General features: G+C 35.0%; 1 protein-coding gene across 2 annotated transcripts in view; it reads right to left on the bottom strand.

The window, feature by feature from the left end:
* APP-BP1 (Nedd8-activating enzyme E1 regulatory subunit APP-BP1) overlaps window positions 1-18551 on the bottom strand; it is a 237617-nt gene that overhangs the window by 53306 nt on the left and 165760 nt on the right. For both annotated transcript variants that reach the window (XM_090376930.1, XM_090376931.1), the window contains 2 exons: window positions 16827-16899; window positions 2302-2377 (listed from right to left, as the gene is read on the bottom strand). In XM_090376930.1, the coding sequence (XP_090233056.1) occupies window positions 2302-2377; window positions 16827-16899 (149 nt within the window). The remainder of the gene's footprint in view (window positions 1-2301; window positions 2378-16826; window positions 16900-18551) is intronic.

The following is an 18551-nucleotide window of genomic DNA, read 5'->3' as shown; positions in this document are numbered from 1 at the left end:
GATATTCAATTCAAATTAGGGCATTAATGATATTATCAAAATTTTTAAAATGACAAAAAAAAAAAAAAAAAAAAAAATGTGCAGACAATCTGAAAATTTTCAAAATTAAGTGGAAATTACTCTTATAACACATTTGCCTACAAAAATTCCTTATGAAAGGTTCATTTACTCCTAGATCTTCAACTGCAAGGGAAGATGGATCCTCTAAGGTATTCCTTGTTGGATCCATTGATACTGATGACCCGAATCTCTGAATTAAACTACAGTGAAACCTCCTTTAACAGACATCCCTTGTTGTGGACACTCAGACTTGGGTCCCCGGCCATAAGTATTTTAAATTACATGTTAAGTGACCTCTCTAAAAGCAGACACTCTCTAGTACAGATGCGGACACTTTGATAGCTGTCCTTTTTGATTTTTTAAACTCCCTGCAGCGAAGGCTTAAATTTTTGAAGAGTAACATTTCAGATGAACACCTTCACTGCTGATAACACACACACACACACACACACACACACACACACACACACACACACACACACCTTCATTTAGCCACAAAGGCAAGTGAACGTCAAGGTCATTACAGTAACAGTGACACTAATTAGCTTCTGATACCGTAGGCGTGAATTACTTATGGAGTAGATTGCAGAATATGTTGTTAATGTGCTCACCACTAATATAGAATTTACAAACTTCGTTTTGATTGTCTGAAGCAGTTCCACTGGCTTGCACATCACTTGGCAAGGCAATAAAATTGTAAACCTGAGAGATGGTGTTGCTGCGAGAGAAAGAGGAGAGTTTCAGTGTGAATGTGAGAATACAATTGTAATACAGTATTGTAGAATAAATTTCTTTAAAAAAAAATTAACATCCCACAAATGGACTAATGCATTTGCATTAGAGTCCTCTACAAATGCATGTTACATTAATAAAATTGTCAGTCAAACTTAATTGGACACTCTTATTGAAACCACTCCTATTGCCACTAAACATGTCTAGATCTTCAAAATAAAAAAATTAAAAAAAACTTGCATATCTGGCATTACCATCTATCTATTCTTTAAGTCTCAGTTTTGTTTCCTCAGAGTGTGAGGTTGTTTTAGTACTGTAGTAAATTTCAAGTGGACAGAATTTGCCCAGGTAAGAATTTACATTCTTGTACTATACTACGTTTGTCTCAAAAGCAGTTAACTCAAAGAAAAACTATAGAAGATAGAATATTCCAGAAAATAAAAATGTAGAGTTCATAAGTTAGCTGATCATTTCAAAATTGGAAAGACTTCAGCAGCAATTATTAATTATCAAGAAACTGTGTTAAAACAGTGGCAAGAAAATACCATATGTTTTCTTGTGGCAAACGGTGCCACAAGAAATATTTTATTTGGTGGAAAAACTGATTTTCGAGTGGTTTATTCAAAGCGCAGTCAAAACATTCCCATCTCTGAGAATGTTTTGTATGCAATCTAAACATTCCCATTTCTGGGCCTATAATTCAAACCAAAGCTTAGCTTAGAAATTGATAAAGAAATTGGTGCTATTGACTTTAGACCATCTAATGGCTGGTTAGGTAAGTTCCACAGATGTCAAAATATTTCCTTCAAAGCAATGTGGGGATTCTACTGATGTAATTTGGAAACCATTGGTGAGTGGAAAAAGAAAGGCTGCAATCAATATTTTATGCATACTGTGGAAAACATTGAAAGCTGATGAAATGGGTCTTTCTTTTCAGGATGGGCCTTAGAGTGGAAACATGCTAGAGATAAAGTTGTAAAAGAGCATCTAACTGTGTGCTTTTGTGTGCAAGAATGATGGGCACTCTCATTATAGGCAAATCTAGGTAAGGTGTTTTAAAGGTTTGGATTAAGCAAACTCAATGTACATTGGAAATCAAAAATTAAGGCTTGACTGACTAGGAAGATAATGACAACATATAATTCAGTGAGCCACTCTCTTCAATTAAAAACTGATTCCAAAAAAGCAGAAATTGATTTGTTTTGATATAAATGCTGAAAGATCAAAGAATACTAGTTCATCCACGAGTTCATCCAATTAACTGAATTCTCATTCCAAACAACAACAAAAAAAAAAAAAAAAAAAAAAAAGTGCATTTTATTAATACTTGGGAAAATGTAACTATATAAAACCTCCATTCTTCTGGCAGATTATATACAACATATTACAATTCTCACGTACTGAAGAGCAGAGTTGTGTCATCAACCAATAAAAAAATTTGTAAAATAATAAATTAAGTTTTACAAAAAATAAAAAAATGCTTGATAGCAAACATTATAGCATACATACCTTCCCTAGAGACATTAAGAGCTGCTGGACTCTTTTATATACATAACATGCATCTTCATCCCCTTGTTGCTTATATCTGTTGACAAACATATCCAGTCTATAAATATGTATGCTCATTATGAACAGTTTAATAAGCATATACACTCCCATCTAAAAGTTTGGAATCATGTTTCATTTATCTTAATTTTCAGTTTTTATTAAAATAGGACCAACTTGTTTACCAATTTTTATTAAAATATTTTCTGTTATGTATAAAAATCAAAAATCTTAAATAATACTTAAGAAATATTTAAGAAATTTCTAGAATATTTGAGAATATTCCAGAAAAGTGTAGAAGACTCCTAAATGTGGCAGAATGCTGTAGAAGATTGCTGAATGTTGTAGATGCTTCTAGAATATTCTAGAAAGTGGAAGTATTGTTTTAAAAATATAAGATTGTATATGATTCTAGAGTATTTTGTAGTAATATAAACTGAGGAGTAAGAGCCATAACTTATAAAATTGAACACCCATCAATTCAGACAGTGTTTGGTGTAAATTTTGTGTTGAGTGATTGATAAACATGGCAAGAAATAAGGAACTGAGTATTGAAGGAAGTGTGCTATTATAACTCTGTATAAAGAAAGTTATTCCATGGCAAAAAACTAGGTGTTTCATTTAAATGAGTACAAACTACCATTTGACAATTCAAAGAGACTGGCAATTTAAAGGACAAACCACAATCAGGACAACCGCACAACAATGGAAGCACAAGATAAGACCCTATCACTGATTTCTAAATGTAATCTCCCATGTCTACATCCACTGTAAAACTTCATCTTAAACAAGCAGGAGTTCATGGTCATGTAGCAGTCCGAAAACCCATATTAAAACCAGAAATATGTACCATGGGTAGATGCATACAAATTTGGATCCAAGCATACAATTTATATGAGACAATCAACTGAACAAAAAATGGTGCCACATTGTTTAGTGCCTACGGTCAAGCACGGTAGTTGATTTTAGGCATCTGGCCAATCTTCGACCATTATCTGGAGGTTGCTTCTGTTTTTCTGGAGTGGGTGATATCATCAGAATTTAAAAAAAAAGAAGCCTATAAAAATGTTCTTGAATGTAATGCAATATCCTCTGGACTTTATGGAAGAAATTTTATATTATAAGACAATGAATCAAAGCTCAGCTCTAAGCTGTGTAGGAACTTTCTAGCCACTAAACAACAGGAGAGGTATTGTAAATAATGGTATGACTACCACAATCACCTGACTTAAACCCAATAGAGCTTTTATGGGACCATCTAGCCAGTCAATTTCTTGAAGTCTGCCCATCTTCACAAAATTTATGGGAATCTTGCAGATCATCTGGAATAATGTTAGTCAACACACTATTATAAAATTAATTATTTGTAAGATATTAACTCTTGATATTTTAAGGAGTCCTTATGTGCTGTAATGTAATAACTAGATCGTATGTATAGCTTAGCTTAATTTTCAGCACTCACCTCATAGTAATCCACTTAGCTGGTGGAGGGTTTTACCACATACATAGTGGTCATAGGATTCTAATACTTTACAGGGATTATGGGTTTAAAATTAAGTTATGGGCTGTAGAAACCATGGAAAGTGCACTTTCCTTTCTTAAAAATTTTTCTACAGCCCATAACTTAATTTTAAACCCATAATCCCTGTAAAGTATTAGAATCCTATAACCACTATGTATGTGGTAAAACCCTCCACCAGCTAAGCGGATTACTATGAGCTGAGTGCTGAAAATTAAGCTAAGCTATACATACGATCTTGTAAGATATTAATAAAATCTCTTGGAGAATATTTTGATGAAAAATCAATCTAGCTGTTAATATTAATAATTTCAATATTTTTTTGCTGTAAATTTTTTAATGCTTAATAAAAAAAATCTTAAAATATTTTGTAGTATATTGTTTTTTATATTAAACCTTACATTATATTACAGCTAATTTCAAAACAATTAATGAAAACTGCTGTGATTCCAAATTTTTAGGCAGGAGTATAAATATCATAAATATTTATAAGCATATAAATATCCTTGGGCTATAGTTGTCTCTCCAGTCAACAGATTCAGGAGAGACTAGTATACAATGCCTGCATTATGCATTTACAATAACACATTGCCGTAAGGGTTTAAGTGATTTATTCTGTAAGCCAACACTTTCATTCCAGTGAAGTATTACAAAAGAAAGATGTCAAAATGGATGAAAACAGAGAAAAGTTTAGCCAAGGGGAGAAAAATAAAAAAATAAAAAAAAGCAGGGATAGTTACAGACTATCATGAGACATCAATTCATATGACAATTATAAGCATATTTGTAACAAAACCACCGATGAGGTAAAGACAAGAGAAGAAAGTTGAGTATAAAAAAAAAAAGCTAAAATAAGGACAAGAAGTTCTACTCATATATATGAATACAAAAATAAAGTAAATCAAACAGCCCCTTACATTGGATCATCTGTGATTCCACTGATGATCCAATGATAGGGCAAAGAAGTTGAAAGGGTATCTTTCAAGCAATGATATTTACAATTGAAAAACATTTTAACCAGGGAGAAAACAGTGAAGAGGAGTCAGATTTCTGCAAAATAAGCTACAGCATTAACTAAATGATATAAATCCAGTTATATAAAAAAAAAAAAAAGAAGCAACATGTGAGTACATACAATATTAGTAATGTTAATGAGATCATTGTTACCCTCTCAGATGATACCCTTACATTGAAGAATGGTCTCTCTCCAGATCATACAAGAAGAGCTAAAGAGTTGATGGGAAATATCAATCAATGAGTTCAGCTTCTATGGTGAGTAAGATCGTGAAATTATGATTAAGAATACAATACAGGACTACCTCAATAAGAACGGAAAAGTAGAGGGATCACAGTAAGGATTCATGAAGTGAAGGTCTTGCCTGACATATTATAGCAAAATCATAAAACAGCTGTAGGCAAAACAAAATTTTCATATTATATACCTAGACTTTAGTTGTTGTTATTTGGTTTTTAGGAGCATTAGCAACTAAGGCCATATTGCTCCAGGATATGCGGTGGTCATTCCCTGACCTTTCCGCATCCTCCGTATTTGGTGGTGATGGGCTCGAACCCCGGTCTAATCAAGAAACGTGTTACGCACTGCTGCTCCTTCCCACCTGGCTACGGAGGCACCTCTAGACTTTAGTTGTTGTTGTTGTTGGTTTTTAGGAGCATTAGCAACTAAGGCCATATTGCTCCGGGATATGCGGTGGTCATTCCCTGACCTTTCCGCATCCTCCATATTTGGTGGTGACGGGCTCGAACCTCGGTCTAATCAAGAAGCGTGTGCTACGCACTGCTGCCCCTTCCCACCTGGCTACGGAGGCGCCCTAGACTTTAGTAAATATTTTGATAGTTTGTTACGAGAGGTTATTATATGAACTGGGACTGCCAGTAAAATCCAGTGGTGGATCAATTGCTAGCTGAAGCAATTGATCTAACACACAAGATCAGTTGCTCTAGTCAGCAGGTAGTCAAAAATGGATATTCTTCAGAGACCAGTACCAGGTCTCTTGTTACAAATCTTCCTTAATGATGTTGACAAGAGAAAACAGGGAAATATATCAATATATGATGATGATTTGAAGATTGTGGGAATAATTAATGATTGGAACCAAGCTATATGGCTTCAAAATGACTTGGGCTGATTACAAATATGGCCTGAAAAATAACCATGTGGGTTATGCTATTAATTGTAAAGCTTTGTCTTCAATCAGGGAACAGAAACAAGTAAATTGCAAGCTTTTTGCTATTATCAGAAGGAACCAGATCTTTGGACCTTTTCAAGAAGCTCTTGTCTTTTTTTGAAGTGTGGTCTCCATACTTGGATACAGTATTCCAAGTGCAGTCTTGCAATCACCTTATACAGTGACAGGTACTCTTTATTCTCTACAAGCAAATATTTGATATATCATATATAGGAAACCACAGGCTCTTCCTTGCACTTGTATATGTGGCATGGAGACCTTCACGTCTGCATATATCATTCAATTCCTTCAAGTGTATATGTTACTTTGGGTTTGCTATTTTCCAAGCACAGAACCTTATGTTCTTCAGCACTGAACTTACTTTGCTGCCCATTCTTAAAATTTATCCAAATTATTCTGACGGTGTGCTGCTTGGCACTAATCATTAATTTTTTTGGACATACCTGCAAACTCCAACATCACAGAGATTACCCCTTTTCAAGCCCATTTAAAAAAAAAAAAAATCAAAAACAGTGGTCCAATACCAATCCCAAGAGAACTGAATTCTAACCTCAGTCTAATCTGAGAGTTACCATTGATCATAACCCTTCTCTCCCCCCAGCTGGTAGTAATCACCTGATCTATGAAAAGAATATATTACCTATTATCCTCAGATTTTCCAGCTTGTATAGTAAGTTATCATGTGGCTCTAAGTCACAAATGTTTTGCTAAAATAAAAATAAAACAATGCAAAAATTATTTCTACATTCAGCTCATAAGTAGGTTAGTTAAACAAAATTTTCGCTTTACAAATTCATTCTGTTTCCTTCCAAAATATCATTTCTATCTATGTAGTAGTAGAAGAGGCATGTGATGTAAGAAAGCAAGCTTAAAAAAAATAATAATAATAAAAAATAATTTCACACAACCATTCCCTCTAAACGTTTGTGCAGTTCCTGCTTGAATTTATTTAAGCTATCAACTTACACAACGACAGATGGAAGTTTGTTCCAGCAATTAACAACCTGCTGGCTAAATGCAAATTTCCCCACACCGCCCATTCGTTCCCCTCACCAATATTGTTGCCGTTCTCTATACTTGCTCAAGCAACTCTATATTCTTTCAAAAATGAGGCCTTGAGTCCTGTACGCGGTACAAGGCATGGACTGACCGTTGCTTTATACAAAGGGATAATCACCTTTTCCCTATTAGCATAATTACTGCATAACATTAATGACACCCCATGACCTGCTCTGGCAGCCTGTCTGCACTGCTCAGAAAATTTCATATCTGACTGCACAATTACTCCCAGGTCTTTTTCATTTTCTACCACCCTAAGTGTAGTAACACAGTTAATATATTTCTCTGGGGTTACTTCTACCCATATGCAGTACTTTGCATTTGTCAATGTTAAACTTCTGTTGCCACTTCTCAGCCCATCTGCCCAACTTTTCTAGATCCTGTTGCAGTAGCATACTGTCATTATTATTATTTTTTTATTATTTATTTTTTTTTTTTACTGCCATTACTGTCATTAACAACTATGCCAACCTTTTATGATCTGCAAACTTCGACATTATGCCTGATACACCTTCATCAATATCATTGATAAATATACAAAACAACAGTGGACCCAACACTGAACACTGGGGGCAACCACTAGTAACATTAGTCCATGAAGAGCAGCATCCACTGATTACCACTCTGTCTTCTCCCATTTAACCACCCTTTTGTCCATTGCAGCAACGTATCCTTAATACCATACTGCTCCAATTTGTACAGTAGTCTTCCATGCGCAACACTGTCAAAAGCTTTCCTGAAATCCAATTATATATCAAAATTATTTTGTGTATCCAGTTCCTTCGTAACCACATCACACTATGAATCAAATTTGTTAAACAAGATTGTTCGCTTAACAAAAAAATGCTGTCTGAATTATTACTGCAGTCTTGTCTAGATGATCCTGCAATGCTTCTTTAACCAGTGACTCCATCCATTATTTTCCCCAGAAGAAGTTAAACTAACTGGTCTGTAATTACACATTTCACCCTTAGCATTAGCAGAGGCATTTGATGCAAGAAAGCAAGCTTATGCAGCATCAGCCGAAAAAAAACCAAAAAAAAAACCACTTCTACTTCACCCCTGTTCGTTCGAAATACCTGTCCAGCTGAGCCTTAAACTTATTTAGGCTATCAACTTCCACGACAAGGGATGAAAGTCTGTTCCACCAACCAACCACCCGCTGGCTAAAGGCAAATTTCCACACGTCTATCCTACATCTGTCTTTCCTCAATTTGAATTTATGCCCTTTCAGGTGATTATTCTGAGCAAGAGGAAGAATCCCATCAGCATTGAGCATGCTCAAACCATTCAAGGCTTTATACACCTCTATCAGATCACCTAGCTGGTGCCACCAGTTTTGCAAATTACAGTGTCTGGTCTCCAGACACTGTAATTTGCAAAACGTAAGCCTTTCTTCATAAGAGCACCCCTTTGTTCCATTCACTAATCTTGTTGCCCTTCTCTGTACTTGTTCCAGCAGCTCTACATCCTTCTTTAAATGAGGCCTCCAGATCTGTATACAGTACTCTAGGTGTGGCCTGACCATTGCCTTATACAAGGAAATAATCACCTCCTTATCCCTGCTAGAAAAATTCCTATATATCATTGACAATACACCATGAGCTACTCTTGCAACCCATCTGCACTGCTCAGAAAACTTCATATCTGCCTGCACAACCACCCCCAGGTCTCTTTCATTCTCTACCACTGTCAGTGTAGTACTACAGAGTTGATACGTTGCTTTGGGGTTGCTGTTTCCCATATGTAGTACTTTACATTTGTCAATGTTAAACTTCATTTGTCACCTCTCAGCCCATCTGCTCAACCTTTCCAGATCCTGTTGCAGCAGCATAGTGTCAGTAGTGTCCTTGACAACCCTGCCAACCTTCGTATCGTCTGCAAACTTGGACACTAAGCTTGATATACCATCATCAATATCATTTATAAATATAGAAAACAATAATGGACCCAACACTGAACCGTGAGGGACTCCACTAATAACAGTCCACGATGAGCAGTGTCCATTGATTACCACTCTCTGTCTTCTCCCCCTCAACCACCCCTTTATCCATAGCAGCAATTTGCCTCCAATGCCACACTGCTCCAATTTGTGCAGCAGTCTTCTATGTGCAACAGTATCAAAAGCCTTTCTAAGATCCAAGTATATAATATCAAAGTTATTCCCTGCATCCAGTTCTTTTGTGACTGCATCATAGTATCCAATCAAATTGGCCAGGCAAGACTTCCCCCTAACAAAACCATGCTGTGTCTGAGCTATTACTGAAGTCTTGTCTAGATGATCCTGCAGTGCTTCTTTAACCAGTGCCTCCATTAATTTTCCTGGAACAGAAGTTAAACTCACAGGTCTATAATTACTTGTGTCGCCCTTTGATCTGCCTTTGTGAATTGGGTCACATTTGCACAACTCCAGTCCATCGGCACCTCCCCTGAGTCCAAGGAAGCTCTCATAATTATGGCTAAGGGTTTGCTTACTTCCTTACTTGTTAAGCAAGTAAGTCTGCAGATCTCCTACTCTCAATGTCATTAGTGCCAACACCCTTTACACAACAATATAATCCTTTGTGCCCTTAAAAGATATCAGCTCTACGTCATGAACTTTTGCCCTTGGCAGACATACCATGGTCCTATTCCACAATATATTACCCATCTCTCTGACAATAGAGTCACCGACAATAACTATCTCCTGAGGGACCAGCGCATTCTGCCTCGGAGATTGCCAATGTGTAGCCTGATGCCCAAGAGGGAGCTCTGGCATTGATTTGGGCAGCCGATAGCTTGATGGGTTACCCACTTTAATACCTTTGAGGGCATCTACCTGGCTTTTCAAACTCTCATAGGCACCCATCAGAACGCTGGGTTGGCGCCTAATTTCTTGACACACTCTGCACCTAGCGCGCGCACGCACACACACAAAGACATCTTCCTTGGCTAAATCATGTCCTATTCCAGAAAGATCTGCAAACATTTCACAAGCTACACATTTTTTGAAGCTGTGATGCGTTGGAGAACCCCCCTTCCTCGGTTCTTCCCCAAGCCACAGTACTCCTGCTACTTTGTGCTCGTTGCTTTGCTGCTCTAGTCTCAAGCATAATATCTGATTGAATACAATGAAAATTAATAAGATTAATCAATTATCAATACTACACTAATAGATTTCTAAATGCTGTCATATGTATCACGCTATCTAGTTTTGCGTTAGCTACCTATTTACCACAATTAAAAATTTGAATTCCCTACCACTCACTCTATACTATAACAATGGTGGCAAAATTTGAATGGAACAACGGTTTTATGTATATTAAGTAGTAACCTACAAAATCTCTATCTAAATTAAAAATAAAATAACAAGCGTAACGATATAATATAACAAGTAAAGAATTTCACTGCATCCACTTGTAATGAAACTCAGCACCCTCTCAAAATTGTGTTATATTCTTGATTGAATTTTTGACATTATTGTTATCCTGGTTTCTGATAGGTTTTTAACAATATCAGAAGTAATGAAAAAGGATTTGTGCTGGTTCATTTTAAATTTCAAACTTCAATGCACCTGTTGTCCAGTTTTGATATCAATATCACATTTATCTTAACAAGATGGAAATTTTTAGAATGGAATCCTTTTTTTTAACCATATGTGCTTATTTTAGATACTAAGTGGCCACTTTATTAGATACACCTACCCTTTTCATGAAATGAAGCACTCTTTCAGTAACAGAATCATGTATTTGTACCATATAATGTAAACAGATGGTCAGAATCTAATGATTCTGAATGTACAAGAGAAAAGAGTTACATGACTCTGAATGCAGCATGGTAGTCAACACCAAATGCATTAGCAAGAATGTCTCAGAAAGTCAAAAACAGCTCAGTGATGCAAAAAAGCCAACAGAGGCTGACAAGATTTCTACAGAATAACAGAAAAGCTACAGTCGGTCAAATAACAATCCATAACCAAAGAAGAATTTCAAATGAACAGTTTTTCCTACTTTGTTACAGATGGGGAATTGAAGTCAAATGAACTGGGTTTCACTCCTGTCAGCAAAACACAAGAAAGTAAGATTAAAGTGGACTCAGGAACATCAATGCTGGACAACAGAGGATTTTCATGGTCCCATCATGCCAGGTGTCAATGATGCAGACATGTGGTGGCAGTGTGATAGTGTGAGGAGTGTTTTTATATTGATGCATATTGGACCTTTTGATACAAGGAAGCAACATTTGGATTCCACAGGTTATCTGGAAATTGTTTCCAACCAGGTACATCCCTTCACGGCTGCACTGTATCCATCTATGAATGGGTTCTTTCAACAGGATAATGCACCACTTCACCAGGGTAGAAATGCATAGAACTGGTTTGGTTCTAGCAACATTCAGTTCCTGGAACCATAAACTGGAACCCAATGAATTCAGCTTACTGCAGTGTCCTTCTCAATCATTAGATGTAAACTGAATTGCACATCTGTGAGATAAAGTGGAATGATCTCTTCAGAGCAGATCTCTACTCCAAAAAGAACACTCCACTCTGGGAAGTAATTCAGTCAACATGGACCAGCATCCCTGACAAATTTGACACCTTCTTGAATCTACGCCATGACAAATCCAAACTGTTCTGAGGGCTGGGAGCTACTCACTATTAAGCAGGTATACATAATAAGGTAGCCACTCTGCATATATTAGTATTAACCCCTCTTGCTTGTCTATGCTCAGGTAATGTCTCTTCATTACGTGGTTGGCAATAACTGATTTTATATGTTATATTTTAAAACTGAGTTAACTTTTTATGTGTATGTTCAATGACGTGGTATTTGTTCATTCAAAAACCTTTCATTGTTGGTGAGGAATCCCTGCAAATATATACACAGAGCATAAAAAGACCAAAAGGATTAAATAAGCCTCTATCTGTCAGATCCCTAGAAGTCATACTGACAGGCACATCTGAGTCCTCCACGATACTATGGAAATGTTTGGAATAAAGGCCAATCAATAATTTAAAATTGGGCATTTCTTAAAATGTTTTTCATTATCTTGACAGTACAGTTGATATAAGAAGGAATAATATATAGCTACAGTAGATATCCTGTGGACTATACTTTAAGCATATATGGCAAAAATATATTTTGAATTTAAAAATAAGTCTCATAAGTTTTTCATTATATGCTTCATTTTAAAAAATTGCAAGAACCTTTTAAGAAATTTAAAGACCAGATTTGTTCCCACCAATTTCCTGAATTTCTGCAATCAAGAGCATAATATATATGAATCAGAACACAAATATAAGTCAACAATAATCTTGTATGCTGATATAATTGTTTACACTTTATTGTGGGCAATTAAATAGTAGGGCAATGAAGTTTACTACTTTATTGTGAATGACAGGCTTAATGACAGCCACATGCAAAATTGAAGTGCCAATGCTTTCGGAAATTTAATGTCACATCAGCAGCCCATTAGCAACTGCTGTATTCTGTATGCCAGACTATTCTACCTGAACCCTAGGCACATCCAAACAGGAAAAAGTTGGATGTGCCCAAAAACTGGCAAGAAGACACAAAAATTAAAATAAGAATTTCACTTATATGATCAGTTTCACAGAATATAAAATCTGCTAAAAGCAGTAAAATAACAGTTGACGAAACAATATCAGCCAGAAACTTGAAATCTGAATTACATTACCCACCAGAAAATTATAATCCAACTAACACACTTCAAAATGAAATTATGTGCAAGATGAAAACAAAATCCAACAGAGTAGTAGTTACACAACTGAATTATATGCCATAAAGCTTGCAATAGAAAATATTTTACATATGTCAATTCAAAAGAGCATAATATACACAGACTCACAAAGTTCCTTATTAGCCTTGCAAAGCAACTTCCCCACCTACTCACCCATTATTAAAGCTCATTAGAACAGAATTGATACATCTCAAAGAGCATCAACAAAAGGTTATCTTCTGCTGGATCCCAGGCCATATTGGAATACCAGGAAATGAAATTGCTGATGCTGCCAAACATCCATCCAGATCAGCCCTAATGAATTCCCTAGTACTGTTCACTGATTATAAAATGAATATACAAAGTATATGTAAAGATCGATGGACTCTTCAATGGCAAGTGCAAATTCATAATAAACTACTTCAAATTAAACCTGTACCAAAATTATGGGCTTCCAGCCTCATTTGTAAACAGACAAGAAGAAGTAATTCTAGTCAGAGTCAGAATCGGCCATACTCATTTAACTCATCTGTTCCTCTTGTCAGGGAATGACCCTCAGGTAATCATTGTCATACACCACTCACAGTCAAACACATACTTCTGGAATGTACTCTATATAATAATGCTCGACTAGTGTTGTTCAGTTCTCTGGCAACCTTAAAGGAACCTTTTTCGTTTAGCCATATAATAGGCAAAAAATCAAATCTCATAGAATTCTTCTCCTTCCTAATACGAATAGGACTGTATAGCTGTTTCTAACTGCTTGTATATCAACCAACACAGGGAGTATGAACCACTTTATTAAGTGCAACATGGCCTAAGTAGCCATCGCACTCAAAACCCCATCAACAACAAAACAAATTAATGTTAGACATCTCATCTCATCCCTCTAGAAGTAATTTTTCTGAATGGTGATGTTCCCTTTTATTACAATCTCATGGAATTCTCAACAAATGCTTAAGCTTATTGTTACATGAACTGACATGCAGAATGCCAATAAGCATATTTGATTTTTTGTTACACAAAAAAATCAAATCAAATCAGAAGATCGAAAATATAAATTCATATTTACATTATTCCAATAGCCATTTTAATATTTCGCGTCTCTCCCCCCCCCCAGCACATGGCATATGATGTCATGGCTGCCACTGGGTTAACATTACTTAATCAAACACTGAAATCAAAAAAATATTTAAAGATAAATCTTTATAATACAAAATCCACCATAAACATATAACATACCTAACAAAACATGCAAAATATGAGGCTTCTTTACTTACTGTCTTGAGGTGATGGATCACCAGAGCGGTCTCTCTCGAAAATGCTTCCATGTTAACCATTAATCAATGATTAAAAATCTGAAATTTTTTCTACCTTCCTAAACATAATCAACTTTTACTGCAATAGTTTCTGAAGAGATCTTTTTCTTACAGAAATTGCATACAACAACCTGTCGGGTGACCTGCCACTGTATTTGCAACTATTTGGCCTTTTGCTTGACGAGTTGGAATAGTACTGGACTAGTGCCAAAACACTGTGTTTATAGTTTCAGGTTACTTGTGCTTCTGTTTGTTTTTGAAAGATTTGTTATTATTTATTGAGTTGGAATAGTACTGGACTAGTGCCAAAACACTGTGTTTATAGTTTCAGGTTACTTGTGCTTCTGTTTGTTTTTGAAAGATTTATTGTTTTCCCATAAAGAAAAGAGCACAAAACTTAATTCTCTCAAGTGGACACTATTCTGCTGGAATTAAAAATAATGCAGTTTAAAAATTCACTTTAGGTCTGTAACCCTCACTTTAAAGTCTGTAAAACAATACACCACAAACAGCTTAGAACAATTTAAGAACAATTTTGGAAAAACTGTAACTTTTTCACAAGTAAGTTTCCTGAACATGTTTGGGCCCTCTGCAATCAGTTTTCATAGAGGTTAGCTCTGTGGAATGAGTTTCTTCATAAATTTATGCTTTGTAAAAATGAAAACTTTGTATATAAATGTTTCTAAATATTAATTTATTCACATTTTGACTTAATTGTCCAGCATTAAAGTAAATTATTGTTGAAAATCAATAATTCAGACAAAAGTGGTCGACAATGCAGTATACTCTTATTCCTAAAGCTAATTTCATGATGCCATTTATTAAGACTGTCTACTATTAGTCAGAAACAGAGAAGAGATGGCAGCACAAACTAGGAAAATTTCAAGAGTTTGTACATAAACAGATACGCTATCTGAAATATACATATTTGAAATGGCCTTGACATTCACTCCCAACTTGAAATAACCTTAACATATATTCCCAGAGCCCACACACATACACACGTACAAACAAAAACAAACAAAAAAAAAAAAAAGATACTCATGAAATGATTAACGATAACAAAAATTGATCAAACTGCTTTTAAATGATTTAGCCCAAATAACTCTGAAACTCCTTATATATACACTAATATAAAGCCTTGCCAAATAATTGGCAAGGTAATTAAAACCTAATATTACCCCCCAATTAAAAACCAGTGACCTTATCAGAAACTACAAAATGTAGTTTCAGAAAGAGGACACATTAATGAGCTTAGATATGAAACTATGTTCAGTAGTGTCCGCTTTCAGAAACAATTTTCATTATTTTTCAAATTTAGTCTTTCCTATTATGTGATGCAATTGGATAGTGAAGTCCAAATTCTTCATAGGCATGAGGCATCACGCTGCCATTAATAGCAGACTGATGGTTTGAGGCATGATTTTCATGGTATGGTGTTGGACTGACAGTTTTTGTAGCTGCGACTTTACAGAAGAAGCATATTGTAACCTAGTTCTTTCAACAATGGTGCAATTTTATTGTACAAGGTCTTGTCTTTCTGCAAGATAATGTCCTCACAAAGTTTAGGGTCGCTCTGGAGAAAATAATGAAGCACTGATGAATGTCTTGCTCTGAGTCCCAATACGAGTATAACAGAACCACCATAGGATGGATTGGAAAAGGTATGTATTCCATAGATGCTACTATCACTCACCCAATTAAAACTTGTTCTACTAGAAGAATGTAAAAATATTTCCATCAAGACAATGTGCGGCATTACATGCTAGACGGTTAGGTTGTCCTGAACTTGAACCGATGCAATTAACTATTGATGAGTCATCAATTCAATGTATCATGTCTGTAAATCGAGCATGTTCTATGGTCAGTCTCTTCCTCTTATGCAGAATGCAAACAAGTTGCTGGGAGAAAGAAGTTCTTCCACTCAAGACACAATTCAAACTAAAGTCTTTTCACACAGAATGGAAGGACAGCAATTATAACAAAATGTGTTAGTCCCAAGGCACCTTTAATCACAAAAATAATTATTTTAACCATATTACCATCTAATCTGTAAATGATTCCTTTCATTTTTTGCTTAGTATCCCAATATTTTTGGTAACAGAATTCATTACCTAAAACTGAAATAATCACTTTGAATTTAAAGAATTGCTGTAATATTTCAAAAATAACAATTATATTAAGAATAAAAATATGACTTTACTCTTTCCCAAGAATGTGTTGCAAATCAATTAAAATTATTGAAGCAAATTTATTCCAATAAAATTAGTGTATTAAACATACCTTTCAAGTGCCAAAATTTAGTTTGGTAGAAACATTCTATTTATTATTAGACATACCATCCAAGTGCCATAAATATAATTTAGAGTTTTGTAGGAACATTCCTATTTACTATCACTTCATGGCAAGTTACAGCAGTTGCAAAGTACCTTATCAAGGGTGGCTAATGGGGAGAGGTAATGGGAATGATTACCATCACAAAACAACATTCAGTACGTTATAATAATATGACAGAATCTCACCCAAGACAGCCACAGGATAAAAAAATGGACATGCATAAAAAGCTTTTTACTCTATTTCACTATTTTATAAATTGTCACCTGTGTAGCCACCAATATTTTATACACAAAAAGAGAGTACAGAAAAAATATAAACGTGGTAACTCACACAGATTGAAGTCTGATGTAACGACCTGAATCAGCTGTCATGTCAGGAATTACACCTCTCACTGGTAAACATCCTTTTGGAGAGAGGGAAAAAGAACCTTTGTTATTCAAAAATTATTACATATAACTACTTTTACTCATTAATATTGGATAAGTTCAGAAAGTAATACTCTGTCTATTACATGTTATGATTTATTTTTTCCACTTTACTGATTGCAAAAGACAAATGCAAGTCTGCACAGATAATACATATAATTTCGACTATGAATTGCAACAGATAATTCATAATCAAAAGAATGGTTTCATTCTGAGATTCCATAAGCATCTTTTAAGGTTTTGCAAATCAAACATTTTTAAAACTATTAAAAATTAATATCATATACGTCAAAAATATCACCCAATTACAGGGTGATATTTTTAATCTTAAACTTGACCACAAAACCTCCATTTAACTTTTAATTGAATCCTGTAGTGACCATAAAAAGAATTTTTTTATATGTAAAACAAAAAAGAAAAATTTATACTTTTATTACAATCATATACTATAATACTTATAGACATATATTTACACAGAGAATTCATACATTTAAAACAATTCACTAAATTAAATATTAGTATTTAATAAAATACTAAATATTAAATTAAATATTAAAAATATAAAAATTAAATATTAGTATTTAATTTAGTTTTCAGCCGTTTATATATAAAGGAATGATTTCACCTCTCTATTATACGTGAATTGATGACAAAACTGGATTCTCGACCAGACTCCTAGTTTTGTTTCTAAATTGTCCACAAACTCTAAATAACATCATCATTATTTTTGTATCATGTTCTCAGTATTAGTAGTGGCAAATGATGCGAGAAAGCAAGCTTATAAAATATTATCAAAAAAAAAAAACTGTCCATCACCTCCAAGAAGTTTGTTCCAACAATCGATTACCCTTTTACAGGTGGAAGTTTGGCTGGAGGCTACATAAATATACTGTGTCAGTAAATAGCATGTATTCTGAAGTCAGCTGATCTGTTTTGCAGGATGAAAAAATTTGATTTTTGGAAGAAAAAACTGAAATGGGGGGGATGAACAGACTAATTTAGCCACAATGAACAAAATACCCAAAGAAATAACTCCCAGGTAGTTTGAAAGAACAACGATTATAATCACTATTTTAGCAACATGGGCTTAACAATGAAGAATCCTCATTCTATTAATTATACAGGGTGTACCAAAAAGGTGTAACCAATTTTAAATTGTAACAAATGTAATTTTAATGATAGAAACACATAACTTGCACTAAATGTGAGAAAAACAGATTAAGTTTTTACTTCAATAATCCATTCTAATAATCTGTTCTTTTCTTTTGCAGATTGTGACAGTTGTCCTGAAGTTTAAGTAGAGAGGTAACAAATGGATCCCATGACCAAAGCACAAGTAGTGGAGTGGTTTATTGAAACCCGGTCTGAAACACAGGTTCAGCGTAATTTCAGGAAGAAATTACGCCACCACCCCGTAACAGCATCAGAAAGTGGTATCAGCTGTTCAAGGAAACAGGTAGCATCCATCCTAAGAAAAGCCCTGGTCAACCAGCACTGATGCAGGAAAGAGTGGAAGTTGTAAGAGACGCATTCGTTCTTAGTCCTCGAAAATCCGTTAGAACAGTAGCACAGCAACTGGCCATCCCCAAGACTTTAGTGCATAGAGTGTTGCAAAGAAAATTGAAAATGC

Source organism: Mastigoproctus giganteus, chromosome 7, assembly GCF_048544385.1.
Source record: "Mastigoproctus giganteus isolate SK-2022 chromosome 7, ASM4854438v1, whole genome shotgun sequence".
Lineage (NCBI taxonomy): Eukaryota > Metazoa > Arthropoda > Arachnida > Uropygi > Thelyphonidae > Mastigoproctus > Mastigoproctus giganteus.
Note: the sequence above shows the minus strand (reverse complement) of the source record. Positions and strands in the feature narration are given on the sequence as shown.